Source organism: Marmota monax, unplaced genomic scaffold (genome assembly GCF_021218885.2).
Source record: "Marmota monax isolate L192 unplaced genomic scaffold, Marmota_monax_Labrador192_F-V1.1 WCK01_AAM20220418_F8-fsc00010, whole genome shotgun sequence".
Taxonomy (NCBI): domain Eukaryota; kingdom Metazoa; phylum Chordata; class Mammalia; order Rodentia; family Sciuridae; genus Marmota; species Marmota monax.
The window spans coordinates 27,773,237-27,789,113 of NW_026692321.1; the positions used below are offsets into that span (position 1 = coordinate 27,773,237).

At 33.9% G+C, this 15,877-nt stretch overlaps 1 protein-coding gene across 1 annotated transcript in view; it reads right to left on the reverse strand.

The window, feature by feature from the left end:
• The window catches only part of Heatr5b (HEAT repeat containing 5B), an 81,842-nt gene that overhangs the window by 47,013 nt on the left and 18,952 nt on the right, over positions 1 to 15,877 (reverse strand). The window contains exons 11-20 of the mRNA XM_046441644.2: positions 15,714 to 15,825; positions 14,250 to 14,402; positions 11,666 to 11,765; positions 10,982 to 11,091; positions 9,653 to 9,816; positions 8,720 to 8,895; positions 5,358 to 5,463; positions 2,575 to 2,765; positions 2,003 to 2,162; positions 1,183 to 1,372 (exon numbers count right to left, since the gene is read on the reverse strand). Of these exons, the coding sequence (XP_046297600.1) occupies positions 1,183 to 1,372; positions 2,003 to 2,162; positions 2,575 to 2,765; positions 5,358 to 5,463; positions 8,720 to 8,895; positions 9,653 to 9,816; positions 10,982 to 11,091; positions 11,666 to 11,765; positions 14,250 to 14,402; positions 15,714 to 15,825 (1,462 nt within the window). The remainder of the gene's footprint in view (positions 1 to 1,182; positions 1,373 to 2,002; positions 2,163 to 2,574; positions 2,766 to 5,357; positions 5,464 to 8,719; positions 8,896 to 9,652; positions 9,817 to 10,981; positions 11,092 to 11,665; positions 11,766 to 14,249; positions 14,403 to 15,713; positions 15,826 to 15,877) is intronic.

Here is a 15,877-nt window from a genome sequence, read left to right on the forward strand (position 1 = left end):
TTACATCTCTCTTAGAGCTAACTAAATTTATATTTATTCTCTGATAAATTATACTATCATTTACAATCATCATTGCTTTATTTGAAAGAGCCAGATTTCTCATTCTGTTCAACCAACATTATTACTTTTATTATATAATTATTTCAAATCCAGCTTTCTTAAGAAGATTAATGACAGTTTATTATACTGTTTAAATAATTTAATAGTCAAATATAAGTGAATTAATTTTTTTCTAAAGTAAAATAATTTTATATACATATAAAGATCAAACAAGGAAATCATATAATCATAGATATAAAACCTTGGGAAAGTTCTTAATGTGTCTCAGCCTTAGCATTTCATCTGTAAGATGGAGTTAACACCTATCTGAATTTTTGTCAGAATTAAATAAAATTTAATAATTTATTTCATTTAATTAAAAAATGGTAGAGGGTAAAAGGGAAAATTCTCAAAGTGGTTTATATATTTAGGATACATTCACAATAATTTACAGATTTGAGTATATAATTTAGATATTAGTAGAATTAGTCCTGAGTGTAAGAATGTAAGTTTCAGGATCATACATATGTCACTCATATGTTGAATAATTCTGAACAAATAATTTCTGAGCTTGCCTCCTTCTAGAAAGATATTATCTAATTTATGGCAGTGGCTTTGCAAACTATGGTCCTGACCCTTAGGGTTCAAAAAAAAGCGAAGCAAAAGTCCATGAAGATAAGTGCACAGCGCTCCAGACCCAAAGAACTCCATTTTTATCTTTGTTTCCATGGGGCCCCAAGTACAGTTCCATTTAAATATAGTTTCTGTATTCAAACCTTGAAAATACTGTCATGTCATAGGTTTTTTGGAGGTATTAAAAAAAAAAAATCACGGGCTGGGGTTGTGGCTCAGAGGTGGAGCACTCGCCCTGCAAGTATGAGGACCTGAGTTCCGTCCTCAGCAACACATAAAAATAAATAAAAATAAAGCTATTGTGTCCAATTACAACCAACAAATAAATATTTTTTAAAAATCACACATGTACAAAGTTGAGTACCAGGCCTTTGGAAAACCCAAATAGTCAGTAGATAGTAATTATTATTATAAGAAAATGTTTTGAAACAACATGACGGTCACATTCAGGAAATCAAAAGACAGTAAATTATCTGCCTAGTTTCTTTACCTTAAAATGAATTTACTTACCTTGTAGTTCAGGGCCAACTGTAGTTATTATAGCACCCAAACATCTACCCAAACACTGATGAACTTCTGTATGTGAAGGTGGAACAGTCAACAGCAAGGTAAGAACTAGAGATAAAGTTGGTTCTACATATCCTCGATACATTGGGCCACTAGAATCCACTATCAAAGCAAGCGAATGAAGAGACCATGTCTAGAATAAAATTTAACTTTATTTTAGTTGGAAGGAAGAACTGCAGTAACTGAATTGAGTATACTGAATTATTATATGCATATACTCATAATAATTTGGGGCACATCAATGTAAAATGGCAAATGATGATTGTATATTTTCCCACATGCTCATGATTCTTACTGTAGTTATATTTACTTATGTATAAAATGTTTAAGAAGAAACCACAAAAACAAAACAAATTCAAGAAATAAAACAGAAGATTCAATGAATGACCCAGAACCTGGGCTAGGGTAATAGGAAAAAAGAGAGAGAAGGATAGTAATTTGAAACAAAATTGATCAATCAAATGTAAAGAAATCCAAAAAAGAAGAAAAATGTACAAAGAACAACAAATAATAAAAATAAAATATGTTTGAAAGAGTATATGTAAATGGAGTTAACTCCCAAAATAAGGCAGACTTTAAGGTTAGGTTGAAAAGCAAAATCTTATTATATACTATTACAAATAAGACACCTAAAACAAAATAACAGGGAAAGAACACAATATATTTTTCCAAACAACTTAATGGTCATTATTATTTTACAAAGCAAATAATTTTCTTAAAATAATTATTTAAAATTTTGTAATAAAAATTAATACTACTCTACCTGGACTTCAGGAGATGTTCCATCTTGTGCTAGAGCCAATAAAATGCTGACACTGGTCTTTAGATGTTGTCCTGAGCCTATACCACCAACATAACGATGCAAACAACCAAGGGCTAAGGAATGATCAGTTCTAGAAACAACATCTCGAGCTGATTTCAATCTGGAAAAAAGATTATGCTTCTAGAATTGAGTCTTCTCTAGTAATAACAATCTCATAGATCACATAAAAAAGAGAAAATATTGTAGAAATCAGAAAATATTACTCTGTGATTCACTTTTTTCACTCCCTTACAAGAGTTAGGGCTTCAATTTAACATAGTTGTTTAAGTCAGGCGACCATGCTCATAATTCCAAGTACTCAGGAGAAGCAGGAAGATCAGCAACTAAGCAAAACCCTTTCTCCAAATACAAAAATATAAAGGACTGAGAATGTATCTCAGAGGTAGAGCACTCCTGGAATTCAATCTCAAGTATTGTCAAAAAAATAAAAAATAAAAATAGTTGGTTAGCTGGGGGTGTAGTTCACTGGTAGAGTTATTATTAAAAGCTTGTTAGTAAAGAGACTTACTTACTTGTCAAAGCTATATTGAGCCATTCTAGCTATAAAAGTCGCTTCTCCAACCACCTGAGCCATTCTTCCAAGAGCTTCCCCTGCTGCACACCGTAAGATTGGGTTTGGGTTGTCAAGAGCACCCATAACCAGTGTCAGAGCAGATTTACGAACTTCCTCAGGTCCTAAAGTACTTTTGTTTTCAGCTAAACCCTACATTGATTTTAAAAATAATGAAACATTAAATAAAATAAAAGGCGAATATTCTGTAATTTCTGTAAATATACAAATATATTCATATATTATTTTCTTCAGCCAACTTTCCCAAGCATATACTGTACCTAGAACAAGCACCTATTAATTGATAGTAATCACTTTTCTAAATATGATTTCAGAACATGGTAAATAACAATCAACAGTTCAACTGGTCCTAAGACCAGCAATCCCTGGGAGAGTTTCTATCCAAAGCCTAATACTCAAATGTTGCTTTTGTATATAAAGGATACTATATTAATAAATCAACCTTTAATTAACTGAAATTGAAATTTATCACTCTAAAGAAAGACGTGGCCTGGTCTAGGGTTATGGCTCAGAGGTAGAGCACTCATCTACCATGCACTGAGTTTGATCCTTAGCACCACATAAAAATAAAATAAAGATACTGTGTCCACCTATAACTAAAAAAAAGAAAGAAAGAAAAAATAGAAAGACCAGGCCTGATGAGTATGAAATTTTGATTCATCTATGTAAGAATTCTATAAAAGAATTATATCTTTGAGTATAATCAATATAGGCATAAGGCAAAATTCAGTAAAAAGAATCAGTAATTGAGTGTTGATATAATTTGTTCATCATACTGAATGCTAATATCCCTGTTCTAGCTACAGTCACTGTTCTTCTTTTTTTTGTATTATTGTTTTTTTTTAATTAGTTACACATGACAGTACAATGACCTTGACATATCATACATTTGAATCAGATGGGATATAATTTCTCATTTTTCTGGGTGTATAGGTTGCAGAATCATATTGGTCATGTAGTCACATATATACACACAGTAATAATAATGTCTGTTTCATTCTACTATCCTTCCTATCCCTCCATCTCCTCCCCTCCCCTCCTATCACTTCTCTCTACCTAATCTAAGGTAATGCTATCCTTTTTTTTTCTCATATCTTCATACATGTGTTTTGTATAACAATGAGGGTCTCCTTCCACCATCCATGTAATTTTCCTTCTCCCTCCCTTTCTTTCCCATCCCTCTTCCCTATGTAGAGGTAATCTTCTTCCCCTGCTTTTCCTCCCTACGCCATTTTGAGTCACACCCCCCCTTATATCGAAGACATTCAGCATTTGTTTTTTGGGGATTGGCTAATTTCACTTAGCATAATCTGCTCTAATGCCATCCATTTCCACAGTCACTGTTCTTGAATTGAATTTACTTACTTGAGACCAAAAATCTAAGTCATGGTGCCAGAAGAAAATGTTAATGACAACAGAGGCATTAACTTTTCTATGAAGAAAAGTATAATCTGTACAGCAATAGTCCACTATTCTACCATCCTCTAAGGGAGTCCCCAAACACCTCATTTCTTTTTTTTAAAAAAATTTAGATGTCTGCCAGGCATGGTGGTGTGGTGCATGCCTGTAATCTCTGTGGCTCAGGAGGCTGAAACAGGAAGATTGTGAGTTTAAAGCCAGCCTTAGCAACATAGCAAGGCCCTAAGCAATTTAGAAAGATGCGGTCCCTAAATAAAAATTTTAAAAAAATTTTAAGAAGGTTAGGGATGTGGCTCAGTGGTTAAGCACCCTGGGTTCAATCCCTGGTACCAAAAAACAAAAGGAAAAAACCATCAAATGTCAGTATTACTTTATGATCTCTAAATAGGACACACACTACTGATTATATATAAACAGTATCAACCTTTACTTCTGTAACAAATGCTTATATCTCTTTTACCTAATGTTTGTAAAACATAACTAAAGATATGCTCATTTAAGGACCTGTATTTGTGACCACTTTCTTTAGTGCTAAATGATATAAAAAGCTTTCAAATACCTTATGAAAGGATACACAGTATGATGCATGACCTCTGTGAGCTAGGCAAAATATCTGTTATTCTACTTTATTAAGTAGAAACTAGTTCAATAAAGGTTAAGGGAATTGTACTAATCATAAACCTAGTAAGTAACTAAACTAGAAGATAATCCCTCCATACAACAGTCTTTCAACTACACAGTCTTTATGATTTATAGGCTAAATAAAAAATTGAACTTGAACATCTTTAGAAATCATTATTTCTTTTTTTTTGTACTAGGGATTGAACTCCAGGAGTGTTTAACCACTGAGTCACATCCCTAGCCCTTTCTATTTTTCATTTTGAGATAGGGTCTCGCTAAGTTGCTTAGGACCTCGCTAAGTTTCTGAGGTAGGTTTTGAACTTGCAGTCCTCCTGCCTCAGCCTCCCAAACCACTAGGATTACAGATATGTACCACTATGCCTGGCTAGAAAACCCATTATTTCTTTAATCAGGCATCTTTGAAAATTCCAAAAGAAATTATTGGCACATATAAAATTTGAGATTCAAATCAAAATACAAACCTTAACATTACTAAAATATAAAATACATATTTAATTACAATGAGCCCAACAAAGTTTTTAACAACTTTATTAAGCTAATATTAAAAAGCACAGTTATCAAGTGTACATAAACGTAAGCATTATAATAATCTTGAGATTCCTAACTTATTAAATGAATTAACATCTTATTTCATAATATTTATTATGGTCTAAAAGTAAATACCTTGAGTGCACTAAGAACAGCAGTAAATATATTAAGCTGCACAGCCTGCTGGCGGACACCTTTGGCTTGTTTAACACATTCAGCAAAGTGATCCAGCATTTGTAATCTATAATAATAGGATAAAGATCATATTAGTGATGCTCTTATTTAAATATACCTAAAAAAAAGCAAAGAGTACAAACTGTGTAGCAAATAATACCTCATGTTGTCTCTTTTCTATTCACATAACTGATCCAAACCAGATCTTTTTCTGCTGAATTAATGTATAGTTGTGAACAAAAAAAGAAACTAAATATTAAGTTTCAATTAGCAAAATTAGGTCATAATTGTAGTGGTTCTTAAACATTAACACCAGTGTCCAACCCAGTGCCTAACATATAAAAGGTGTGCTACAGTTTCCATCTTTTTTTTTGTACCAGGGATTGAACCCAGGGGCACTCAACCAATGAGCCACATCCCCAGCCCTATTTTGTATTTTATTTAGAGACAGGGTCTCACTGAGTTGCTTAGAGCCTCACTAAATTGCTGAGGCTGGCTTTGAACTCTTGATGTTCCTGCCTCAGCCTCCTAAACTGCTGGGATTACAGGTATGCGCCACTATGCCCGGCTTATAGTTTACATCTTGAATGCTCCCCAAAGGACCCTGTGTTAAGGACTTGATACCCAGGGTGGCATTTGGGAGGTGGTGGAACTTTAAGTGGTAGAAATTTGTGAAAGGTCACTGGGGATGTGCCCTCGAAAGTGATAGTAAGACCCCAAGTTCCTCCCCTCTCTCTCTTTGCCAAGAGGTGAGCACAGTTTCCGTGCTTCAGCTATGTTACCTCACCACAGGACCAAAACCCAATATCAGGCTAATGGATTAAGGACTGGAACCTCCAAAACTGTAAGCCAAAATTAGCTGGGCATGGTGGTGCATACCTGTAATCCCAGTGGCTTGGGAGGCTGAGACAGGAAGATTGTGAGTTCAAAGCCAGCCTCAGCAATTTAGCAAGGCACTAAGCAACTCAGTGAGACCCTGTCTCTAAATAAAATACAAAATAGGGCTGGGGATGTGGCTCAGTGGCTGAGTGACCCTGAGTTCAATTCCCAGTACCCCCCCCCCCAAAATTAATCTTTCCTGTTTAATTACATATCTCTGTGGTAGAGTTATCAGTTGAAACTTCTTTAAAAATGTGGCATAATTATTTTCTTTTTTCAAACATTCTTGCATAGAAGACAAGAGTACTCCATGTTTTAATCTCATAAACTATTGGGATTTCCAAAAACAATTAGCTTTGGTCAATTTTGAAATATAAAAACTAGATGTGAATTTTATTATTTCAAATTTTTTTCAAAAAGACTGTTTTAAAAAAATTCTTGGCCATTTAAGACTATTCTAATTAAAAAAGAGTGAGGGCTGGGGTTGTGGCTCAGCAGTAGAGTACTGGGTTAGCATGTGTGAAGCCCTGGGTTCAATCCTTAGCACCACATATAAATAAATAAAACAAACATATTTTTAAAAATTTTTTAAAAAGAGTGAGATCATTCTTCTAAAAAGAAACGGGTAGAGCAAAGGGATCCAGGGAAAATGGATATTTTGTATATACTAGGACAACTATAACCTAAAGCAAAAAATCAAACTTTCTCAAAGGTCACTATTAGGATTCAGCTCAATTTATAACAGGTCAGACTTCCCAGGTCAAAACATTTTTCAGAACCTCACATCTGACCTCAAACACATACCTTTTTAAAAGCTTATTTAAAAACAGAACTTTTTTCTTCATTATGAAATGTTTATCCCATTTAATTTGGAAAAATATTTTTAAAAGTTACTACTAAGGGAATAAGTAGTTCCTGGAACATTTCCTTTTAGGTCTTTACCTTACGTAAACACATAAATATGTTCTTGTTCATTTTTTAAAACATCTTTTTAAAAAAATATTTTAGTTATACATGGACACAGTATCTTTATTTTGTTTATTTATCTTTATGTGGTGCTAAGGATTGAATCCAGTGCCTCACATGTATGAGGCAAGTGCTCTGCCACTGAGCCACAACCCCTATCCTGTTCTTGTACATTTTTATATACTTTAAGAAACAAAACTGGGATCACCTCCTGTCATTTATTTTACCTTTTTAATTTTATCATTGTGCCATGAGCACTTCTCACATCAAAACATCATCTCTATTAAAAAGTATTCTAGCCTATGGACTTTCCATTATTTATTCACTCAATCCCCAATTGGTGGTTATTTGCGTTTATATTTTTAATAAAATTTATTTATTTATACTTCACCTTGTTTCACAAAAGATATCAGATACATTTACAACAACCCTGGATTTTAGTTAGAGCTCTCATAACTAGCTGAATAATTGAAAACCTATAAACTCTTAGATCTAGATTTTCTTAGATTTAAAATAAGGAATCTGGGGATGCAGCTCAGTGGTAGAGCATTTGCCTAGCAGATATGAGCCCAAGGTTTGATCCCTAACACGGCAAAAGACTAAAACAGAAGATTTAAAATAAGGATGTTAGATAGATGCTGTAAGGATTCTTTCACCTTTAACGTTCTTTAACACTTATGTGGCAATCGAATGTTCTTAAAGATATCTAGGTAAGGTAAATTTTTTATAATTAAAGTTGAATATAAAAAGCAATTAAGTAATCTACATATTTAAAGATTATCTGATATTTTTATTTTTATTTTTTTAAGAAAAGCAAAAAGTGCTTATTTTGTAAAATGGAAGTAACACTTGGAGGTGTGTGGATCAGGCAGTACCCAGTAGAGGAATTCCAGCATACAAATACATATTCATATAACTTTCAAATTATCTTTGAAGGTCTTAAATTAATTCATTTTTGCTTTTTTTGTGGCAAATCACAAATATATGAAATGCCTGCTCATATTAGAAATGGTGATTATAGATTATAAAATACAGCAAATTAAAATGCTTCAGGTACAAAAAACAATGAGTTAACTTAGTTTCTCAAGTTCCAGACTTAAACCACCTTACAGACAAATGTTATTAGAGAATAGATTTCCCATACATTTACTCCTTCAGTAATACAAACAACAGAATTAGCAAACTAATATCCCTAAAGGTAGGATCAAACCTCTTATAAACTGTGAAATAAGCCATTAGAATGAAATTCTTTATTGGGCAAGACATAGTCCAGAATACCAGACACTAGCACACAAGGTCGAATCTTAAACACATTTTCAAATTACATGGAATTTTCATTCACTTTATTTTATATGGTATGTATCACTTGTGTCAGTAAATCTGAGAATACTATTTAAGTAGTAGCTCACATTATTGAGGAGTTAATTGGGATGGGAAAATTTACTTAACTAAAATTACCTGATTGACTTTATACTAACCGGTGTTTATATGAAACATGAGGAAACACTACACCAAAAAGAGCCACGGAGGCATCTATCACTGAGACTCCAAGAGGGAGAGGACCAGGTACAGCTTCACCAATAGGTATTCGTAAATAAATGGAGGAAGGGTCATGCTCCAGAGCCCCACTTCCAGATGCACTGTTTGGCTGGAGCTGCAAAAGAGTGACATAAAAATTACTCAAAGTCTACTTCAGGAAATTCACTTATTAAGTATTTAGTATGAAAAACTGAGCGGGGGAGGAAGAAGAAAAGGTAACAATAAAAAAAGAATGATTGGATATGAGAACTTAAAAACAGATAAAAGTAAAATTTTGTTTTGAAAAGTCATCAGTAATACCTTATAGGATTTTAATAAAAGTCTTCTTCATTCTAAAACATTCTTATACCATGCACCTTAGTGTGTGAGGCAAAATAAATCAGCTATATCTAAATCCACAAAAATATTTAAAATGGACTTAATATTTCTTTTTAAAAAGCACATAGGAAATAACACATTCTGTTGGCAAAAGAGGTTCTAAATCTTCAATCTACTAACTCTCACGCCTCTCCAACCTATCACACAACAAAACGAACTACAACAAAAAAACCAATAACCAAAAGCCCATTAAAATAACCAAAAGCCCATTAAAATAACCAAAAGCCCATTAAAACTAAAATTTCCCATAGCCACCACAGGGTATTCAAATATAAAAAATACTGAAGAAAGACAATTTGCCAAATCATAACTAATGCTGTTCGCCACTTATCTACCATCAAGATGCTATTGTTAAGTGTCTAAGAAAGCTAAATGAAAACTAAACGTTGGTTCACTATATTTTCTTAAAAAAAACAACTGGTAAAAGAACCACTGCTTTAGATTAAACCAGGATTTAATTTCCCTATAAACCAGGATTTAATTTAATTTACTACCTGGTCTTCAATTGATTTATGATCGGTTTCTTGAAGCCAGGATCCAAGAAGAACGCTATCATCATAATGGCAAAGAGATCGGAGAAGGGAGGTGGTTGTGTTGGCTGAGTTGTCAGTCAAAGTAAATTCTGCTACCAGTTCTCTAAGAAGTGCATTGAAAGATCCTAAAACACAGAACTTCAAATCAGATTAAAAATAATAATTTTATCAAAATTACAATCATTGCCCACAAAAAGTAGCAACATGTTCAACAGAAATAAAATAAGTTCCTATACCCTTTACTAAAAATCTATGTTGATTTATATTTTTTTCAGAGATGGGATCTCACTATGTTGCCCAGGCTGACTCTGAATTCCTGAGCTCAAGTGATCCTTTTGTTTCAGCTTCCAAAGAAAGTGGGACTATAGGTACACTCCACTGTGCCCAGTCTAAAATATATATTACATATTTGAATTCCAGTCTTAATATACAATAATGATATTTTTGTTTTATTATTGTATTATGTTTTGGGTCAAAACTAAAGTGACTAAAAAATTTACAGAGAAGGTAGATCATTTATTTTAAATATAGTAAATGTAACATGATTATTATTTATTGTTCATTGCCCAATAAGTGCCAACACTGAACCAAAACATCAAAATTCTTGGGCACAGTTATATGGGAAAGAAATTGTTTATTTTAGGGGTAGGGTTGTGGCTCAGTGGCAGAGCACTTGCCTAGCACAGGTGAGGCCCTGGGTAAGATCCTCAGCACCATATAAAAATAAATAAGTAAAATAAAGGTATTGTGTCCATTTACAAATAAAAAAATAAATTTATAAAAAAAGAAATTATTTTAATATTAACATTTTATATAATATTTGATTTCTGCAAAGTACATAACTATTCTTTCAGATCCTTATTATTGGCTATCCAAATTATTGGCTATATTACAATATATATGAAGCCGTTTAGGAGGGTAATTAAAAGTATAGACTTTAAAGATAAACCATCTGGGTTTGAATCCAAGCTCTACCACTTTTGGTTTCTAAGACTTGGGAAAGTTACTTCACCTCTCTCTATATGAGATCCTCCATCTACAGAATATGTGCAATTGCCTCATGAGCTGGGTTAGAGTTATAGGATCTAATACATGTAAAGGTTTAGAACGAGACCTACAATACAGAAAGAACTCAACAATGTGAGCTACTCTGCATAAAGAATAGTAAAACGGTGCTTCTCCTTTGCACAGTGAGCCAGTGGGAAAGCCCTGGTCAGAACTCTTTAATACTGTGAGGATCTTCAAGGGCACACTGAACAATTTCTATCAGATACTGCAAATTTTATTTACCTTCATAAGTTTTTGGAGGTAACAAAGCCAAGATGTCATAAAGTCTTAAACGGACCATTGCAGCACTAGCTTTCAGATGAGCTCCATGGGCTTTAATGACAGATGGAATGCTACAATATTGAAAGCAGAGTTGGAATCAGCTTACTAGAATAAGCATTACTTATAAACCTTTAGCAGTGCATCTTTAGTAATGTATAAATGTACCATTAAAATACCTTGGTAAATATTAAATTTTCATCTTATCATTTTGTGATATTTGATGTAAGAAATACATTTAAAAACAACTATATTTTTTATTTATTTTGGGGAGTACCAAGGATTGATCTCAGGGGCACTCAACCACTGAGCCACATCCCCAGCCCTATTTTGTATTTCATTTAGAGATAGGGTCTCACTGAGTTGCTCAGCACCTTGATAAATTGCTGAGGCTGGCTTTGAACTCGCAATCTTCCTGTCTCAGCCTTCTTAGCCACTGGGATTATAGGTATGTGCCACCGTGCCCAGCATAACTATATTTTAATACACATAATTAATATAATTTTAAAAGTCACTTCACAAAATAGTTTTATGTTTCCTATATAACTCTAGAAAGAAGTATAAAAAATGACTGAGGAACACATAAATGAATAAATTTATTTATTAATATATAAACAGGCTGTTAACTTGTTATAAGTGTTTACTTACTGTGACATCATAGTCATGGCACATTCAATAGGGGTCATTAATTTTCTAATCACATCTTCTGTTAGGAGTTCAGGACAATGTGCAACAAAACTCCTCATAGCTAGATAAATTTTAAAAGGACAAATTTAGAGCAGCTTTTGTGAACTATTAAACTTATAAAATTATATAAAGGCATCTACAATTCTCAATTATTATAAGGTTCTCAAACTATAACAAACCAGAAAAAAAAAAACACCAAGAACTATAGAGAAAAATCATTAGAAAAGGCTAGAAGAAGGATGGACAATGAAAATAAAGAGAAAAAGTGTTGGGGAGACTCCTGTGAGTGGAGAAGACTATAACCTCACAGGAATTCAGATGAATTAAAAAAAGCAGATTTACACCAGAGAGTTCACACTGGAGAAAGGCCTTATAGGTGTGATGAGTGTGAGAATTCCTTCAGTCAAAATGCCATTCTTAACCAACAACAGATAATTCACACTAGAGCAAAGCTTTATGAGTGTGGCCAGTGTGGGAAATCCTTTAACCACAAAGCCACATTCGCTAAACACCAGAGAGTTCACACTGGAGAAAGGCCTTATAAATGTAGTAAATATGGGAAATCCTTTAGTCAAAGCTGCATCTATTCAACACCAGAGACTTCACACTGAAGTGAGACCCTGTGAGTGTAACTAGTGTGGAAAATCTGTTAGCCAAAAGTCTGGCCTCATTCAATACCAGGTAGTTCACACTGGAAAAAGGCCTTATGAGTGTGACACATGTGGGAATTCCTTTAGTCAATGCTCTATCCTCATTCACCACCAAAAATGTCACAACATGTAGGGATATCATGAAAGTAACAAATATGGAGAAGTCTTTAGCCCAAGTTTAATAGCTCCTAAAAGTTCACACTTGAGATTGGCCTTAGACCTGTAGAGTGTGTCCTCTTTTTCAGAGGCTTTGTAAAGGAACCATCTGCCTAAAGTTAAATATCATACTTTCTAGTACCCATGGGGTGAGAGTCCCCATGTATTCAGGCATGGGTGAGGCTTACAGAAGCTGCCATGCACATTCTCAACTGACTGGGTTCCTTGACAGAGTTAAATCACTGCCACCTTCTCTGGTGGAAGGCATCTTCATCTACCGCCTTGCACAATGTTCATCAGTCACTGGAGCATATAAAGGAAGGCAAATGCTTATTCCCTGGAGGAAGTCTTGAAAACCTGGGCCTTCAAGGAGAATTCCTTCTCTTTTCTGACTGATTAAAGCATACTTATAACCTAGTTTTTACCAGGAAAACCTACTCTGCAGTCTGCTGGAGGCTTCCAAAAAATGACTTACTTTCTTCATGGAAAAGTTGTTTTATCAGATTCAAATGACACTGTTGGGTTCATTTTTCCAGCCTTCTGTTCACCAACTGGTAACTCCCTGCCTCACATTGCTCTTGACTATGTGCTAATATATGCCTTATTGTTAAAGCTATCTTTAATCCTGGGGTTCGTTTACTATGTGAGGAGGCTGGAAAACACTTTGCTCTACTTGTCTGAAGAATGGAAAGCTTTCATCCTTCAAAATTGAACTTTGTGTGCCTCTTCAGGAACAGTAAAATGACAGTTCTTATTTGAAGGAAGGAAGGGAGGGTGGGCAGGAGGGAAGGAGGAAAGAAGGATGGAAGGAAGCAAGCAGGTTTAAGACAGATATTCCTTCTCACTGGACCATTTTATGGACAAAATGGTCCAGTGAGAAGGAATATCTTCACTGGTTCTTTAGAATAGAGCTAAGACTAAAACACCTTTCCCTACCACCCTCATGGTTAAATATCTCTTTCTCTTCCGGTTTGGGAAAAGAAGTATTTTTATCCTGAGATAAAAAAAAAAAAAAAAAAAAAAAAAACACAGGACATCCAGTGAAACTCTAGTTCCCAAAAGAAACAAAACCTGAGCCTTTCCTGTAAACTGCTGACTCCCACACAAAAACAACTGTTTCATCATTTTTGTAATGCTGATGTCTAAAAAAACACATCAACATTTGTAGATTTGACAACACTGAAAAAGAAAAAAAAGGTGCTTTTCCATTATGAAAGAACCAATTTAAACTTAGTAACCCTGGTAATGCTGTTTCTTGTTGGACTTTTTTTTTTTTTTTTTTTTAATGTGGAACTTTTTTGACAGATGAAGACTGCAACTACTGGTATAAACAGGCTTAGGTCCTAGCTCCTATCTTACCAGTTTCTTAGACTCTCAGCTTCACTTTTATTATAAAAGAGCAAAATTTTAACTACTATTATTTATACAAAACCAACTCTAACCAGTTTCTTAGACTCTCAGCTTCACTTTTATTCTAAATGAGCAAAATTTTAACTACTATTATTTATACAAACTTCTTTCTAAATCTAATGGTAAGTTTTTTTGTTTATTTGTTTTACAGTCCTGGGCCTCTCATGCATGCTAACCACACATTCTACCACTGTTACACCTTGCTCCTCTTTCTAAAATCTAAAAGTCTACAAATTTATCATTAGATAGTAAAATTTAAAAAAATGAAATAGTGATTTTCCTTCCATTCACAAATAATATTCTGAAAGTGAAATCCTTTTAGTTCTTACCACATAAAGCTCCAGCACGACCTTCCAAAGTTACCTGCCAGGTAAAAGAATCGCCTCGGGCCTTCTCAGCCTCCAGTTCCTTTAAAGAACGAGGGAAAACATTTCTCCATAATAACAACATCTTGGGCAGATGGTAACGAACAACAGATGGTCCTGTCCAAGAAAATAAAGAGTATAGAACCATAAATATGTAACATACAATCCGAACAAAAGTCAAAGACTTTAAAAATATCTCTACCATTTCACTTATTTTTAAATTTTTGACATTAATTTCAATTTTTTTCGTCTAGTGAGTAAAATAAATATTTATTAAAACATAACAAAATTTATTTTCTTTCTTTCTTTTTTGGTTGGGGATTACTGGGGATTGAATCCAGGGATGCTTAACTACTGAGCCACATCCCCAGTCTATTTATTTTTTTAAATTTTGAGACAGGGTCTTACTAAGTTGCTCAGGGCCTTGCTAGGTTGCTGAGGCTGGCCTTGAACTTGTGAGCCTCCTGCCTCCTGCCTCCTGCCTCAGTCTCCTGAGCTCTTGAGCTCCTGTGTGCCACTGGACCTGGCTTAAAATTCACTTCAAAAGCATCAAATATTTTTGGTATCTAAGCATAAAATAAATACTTAAAAAAGCAATAAAAAATTACTCAACTATATTCAGGATGGTGGATTACATATTATTAATAATAAAATCTACCTGGAATATATTTTATGAGGTTGCTTTCATAAATACATATGTGTACATAAACATATTCACCCACTCCCACACACAAATACATATTCCTTCATTTGAGGGACAATGTATATGGCTCATTTAGTTTCACGGAGGAGCAATATATTCGGAACTAAGGGCATATATTTACATTGCTAAGGAATTCACTCAACATACCACTTACATACTTAATGTAAACTTCTAAAAAAGAGTTACCACTTTAACTTTGGAGTAAACACACAACACTTTTTATAGTAATAGCTAAACATGTGAATTAAAAAGTGGACATACTTCATCACAATGATAACTGTATTTCAGTCCTATGCAAAATGCTAAACTTTGCCTAAATCTGATTTATCATAGTTATTAGGAAAGTAAAGCACATAAGGATGCCCCAAAAGCAGCACCAACAATATGGCTTAAATTTGACTTTATCACTCTATTAAAATCATGACTTCACTTAGGAAATAGAATTCCCCCCCGCCCCACATTCTCAGCTCTTTTGATTAACTGTAAATCCATAAAGTAGACAATGGTTATTCTGATAGCAAAGGTGAAACTTTGTTAAAAATTTTTTCATAAAATGTATTTCAGTAGAAATTACTAAAGAGATATCAACTACCAAACAAAACATCTTTACCATTTTATAACCTCAAAGTCTGGAATGTGGAATTTAATGCTTTTATATTAAATTTTCTTTATAGTCCACTGACAGTTATAGAGTAAGACAAAATTCTACTCAAATATAGTTGTACCTAAAGTCATAAGTGCTCCAAGTAAAAGCCAGCCAGCTTGAGTGCGCTGTAAAGACAATCTGCTATTTTGGGCAGCAGTTCGTAACAGATCTTCAGCAATACTAACTACCATCTATAAGAGAAATTTAGAAATAGATTGCAATTTGAATAAGCTGAAGAAATCA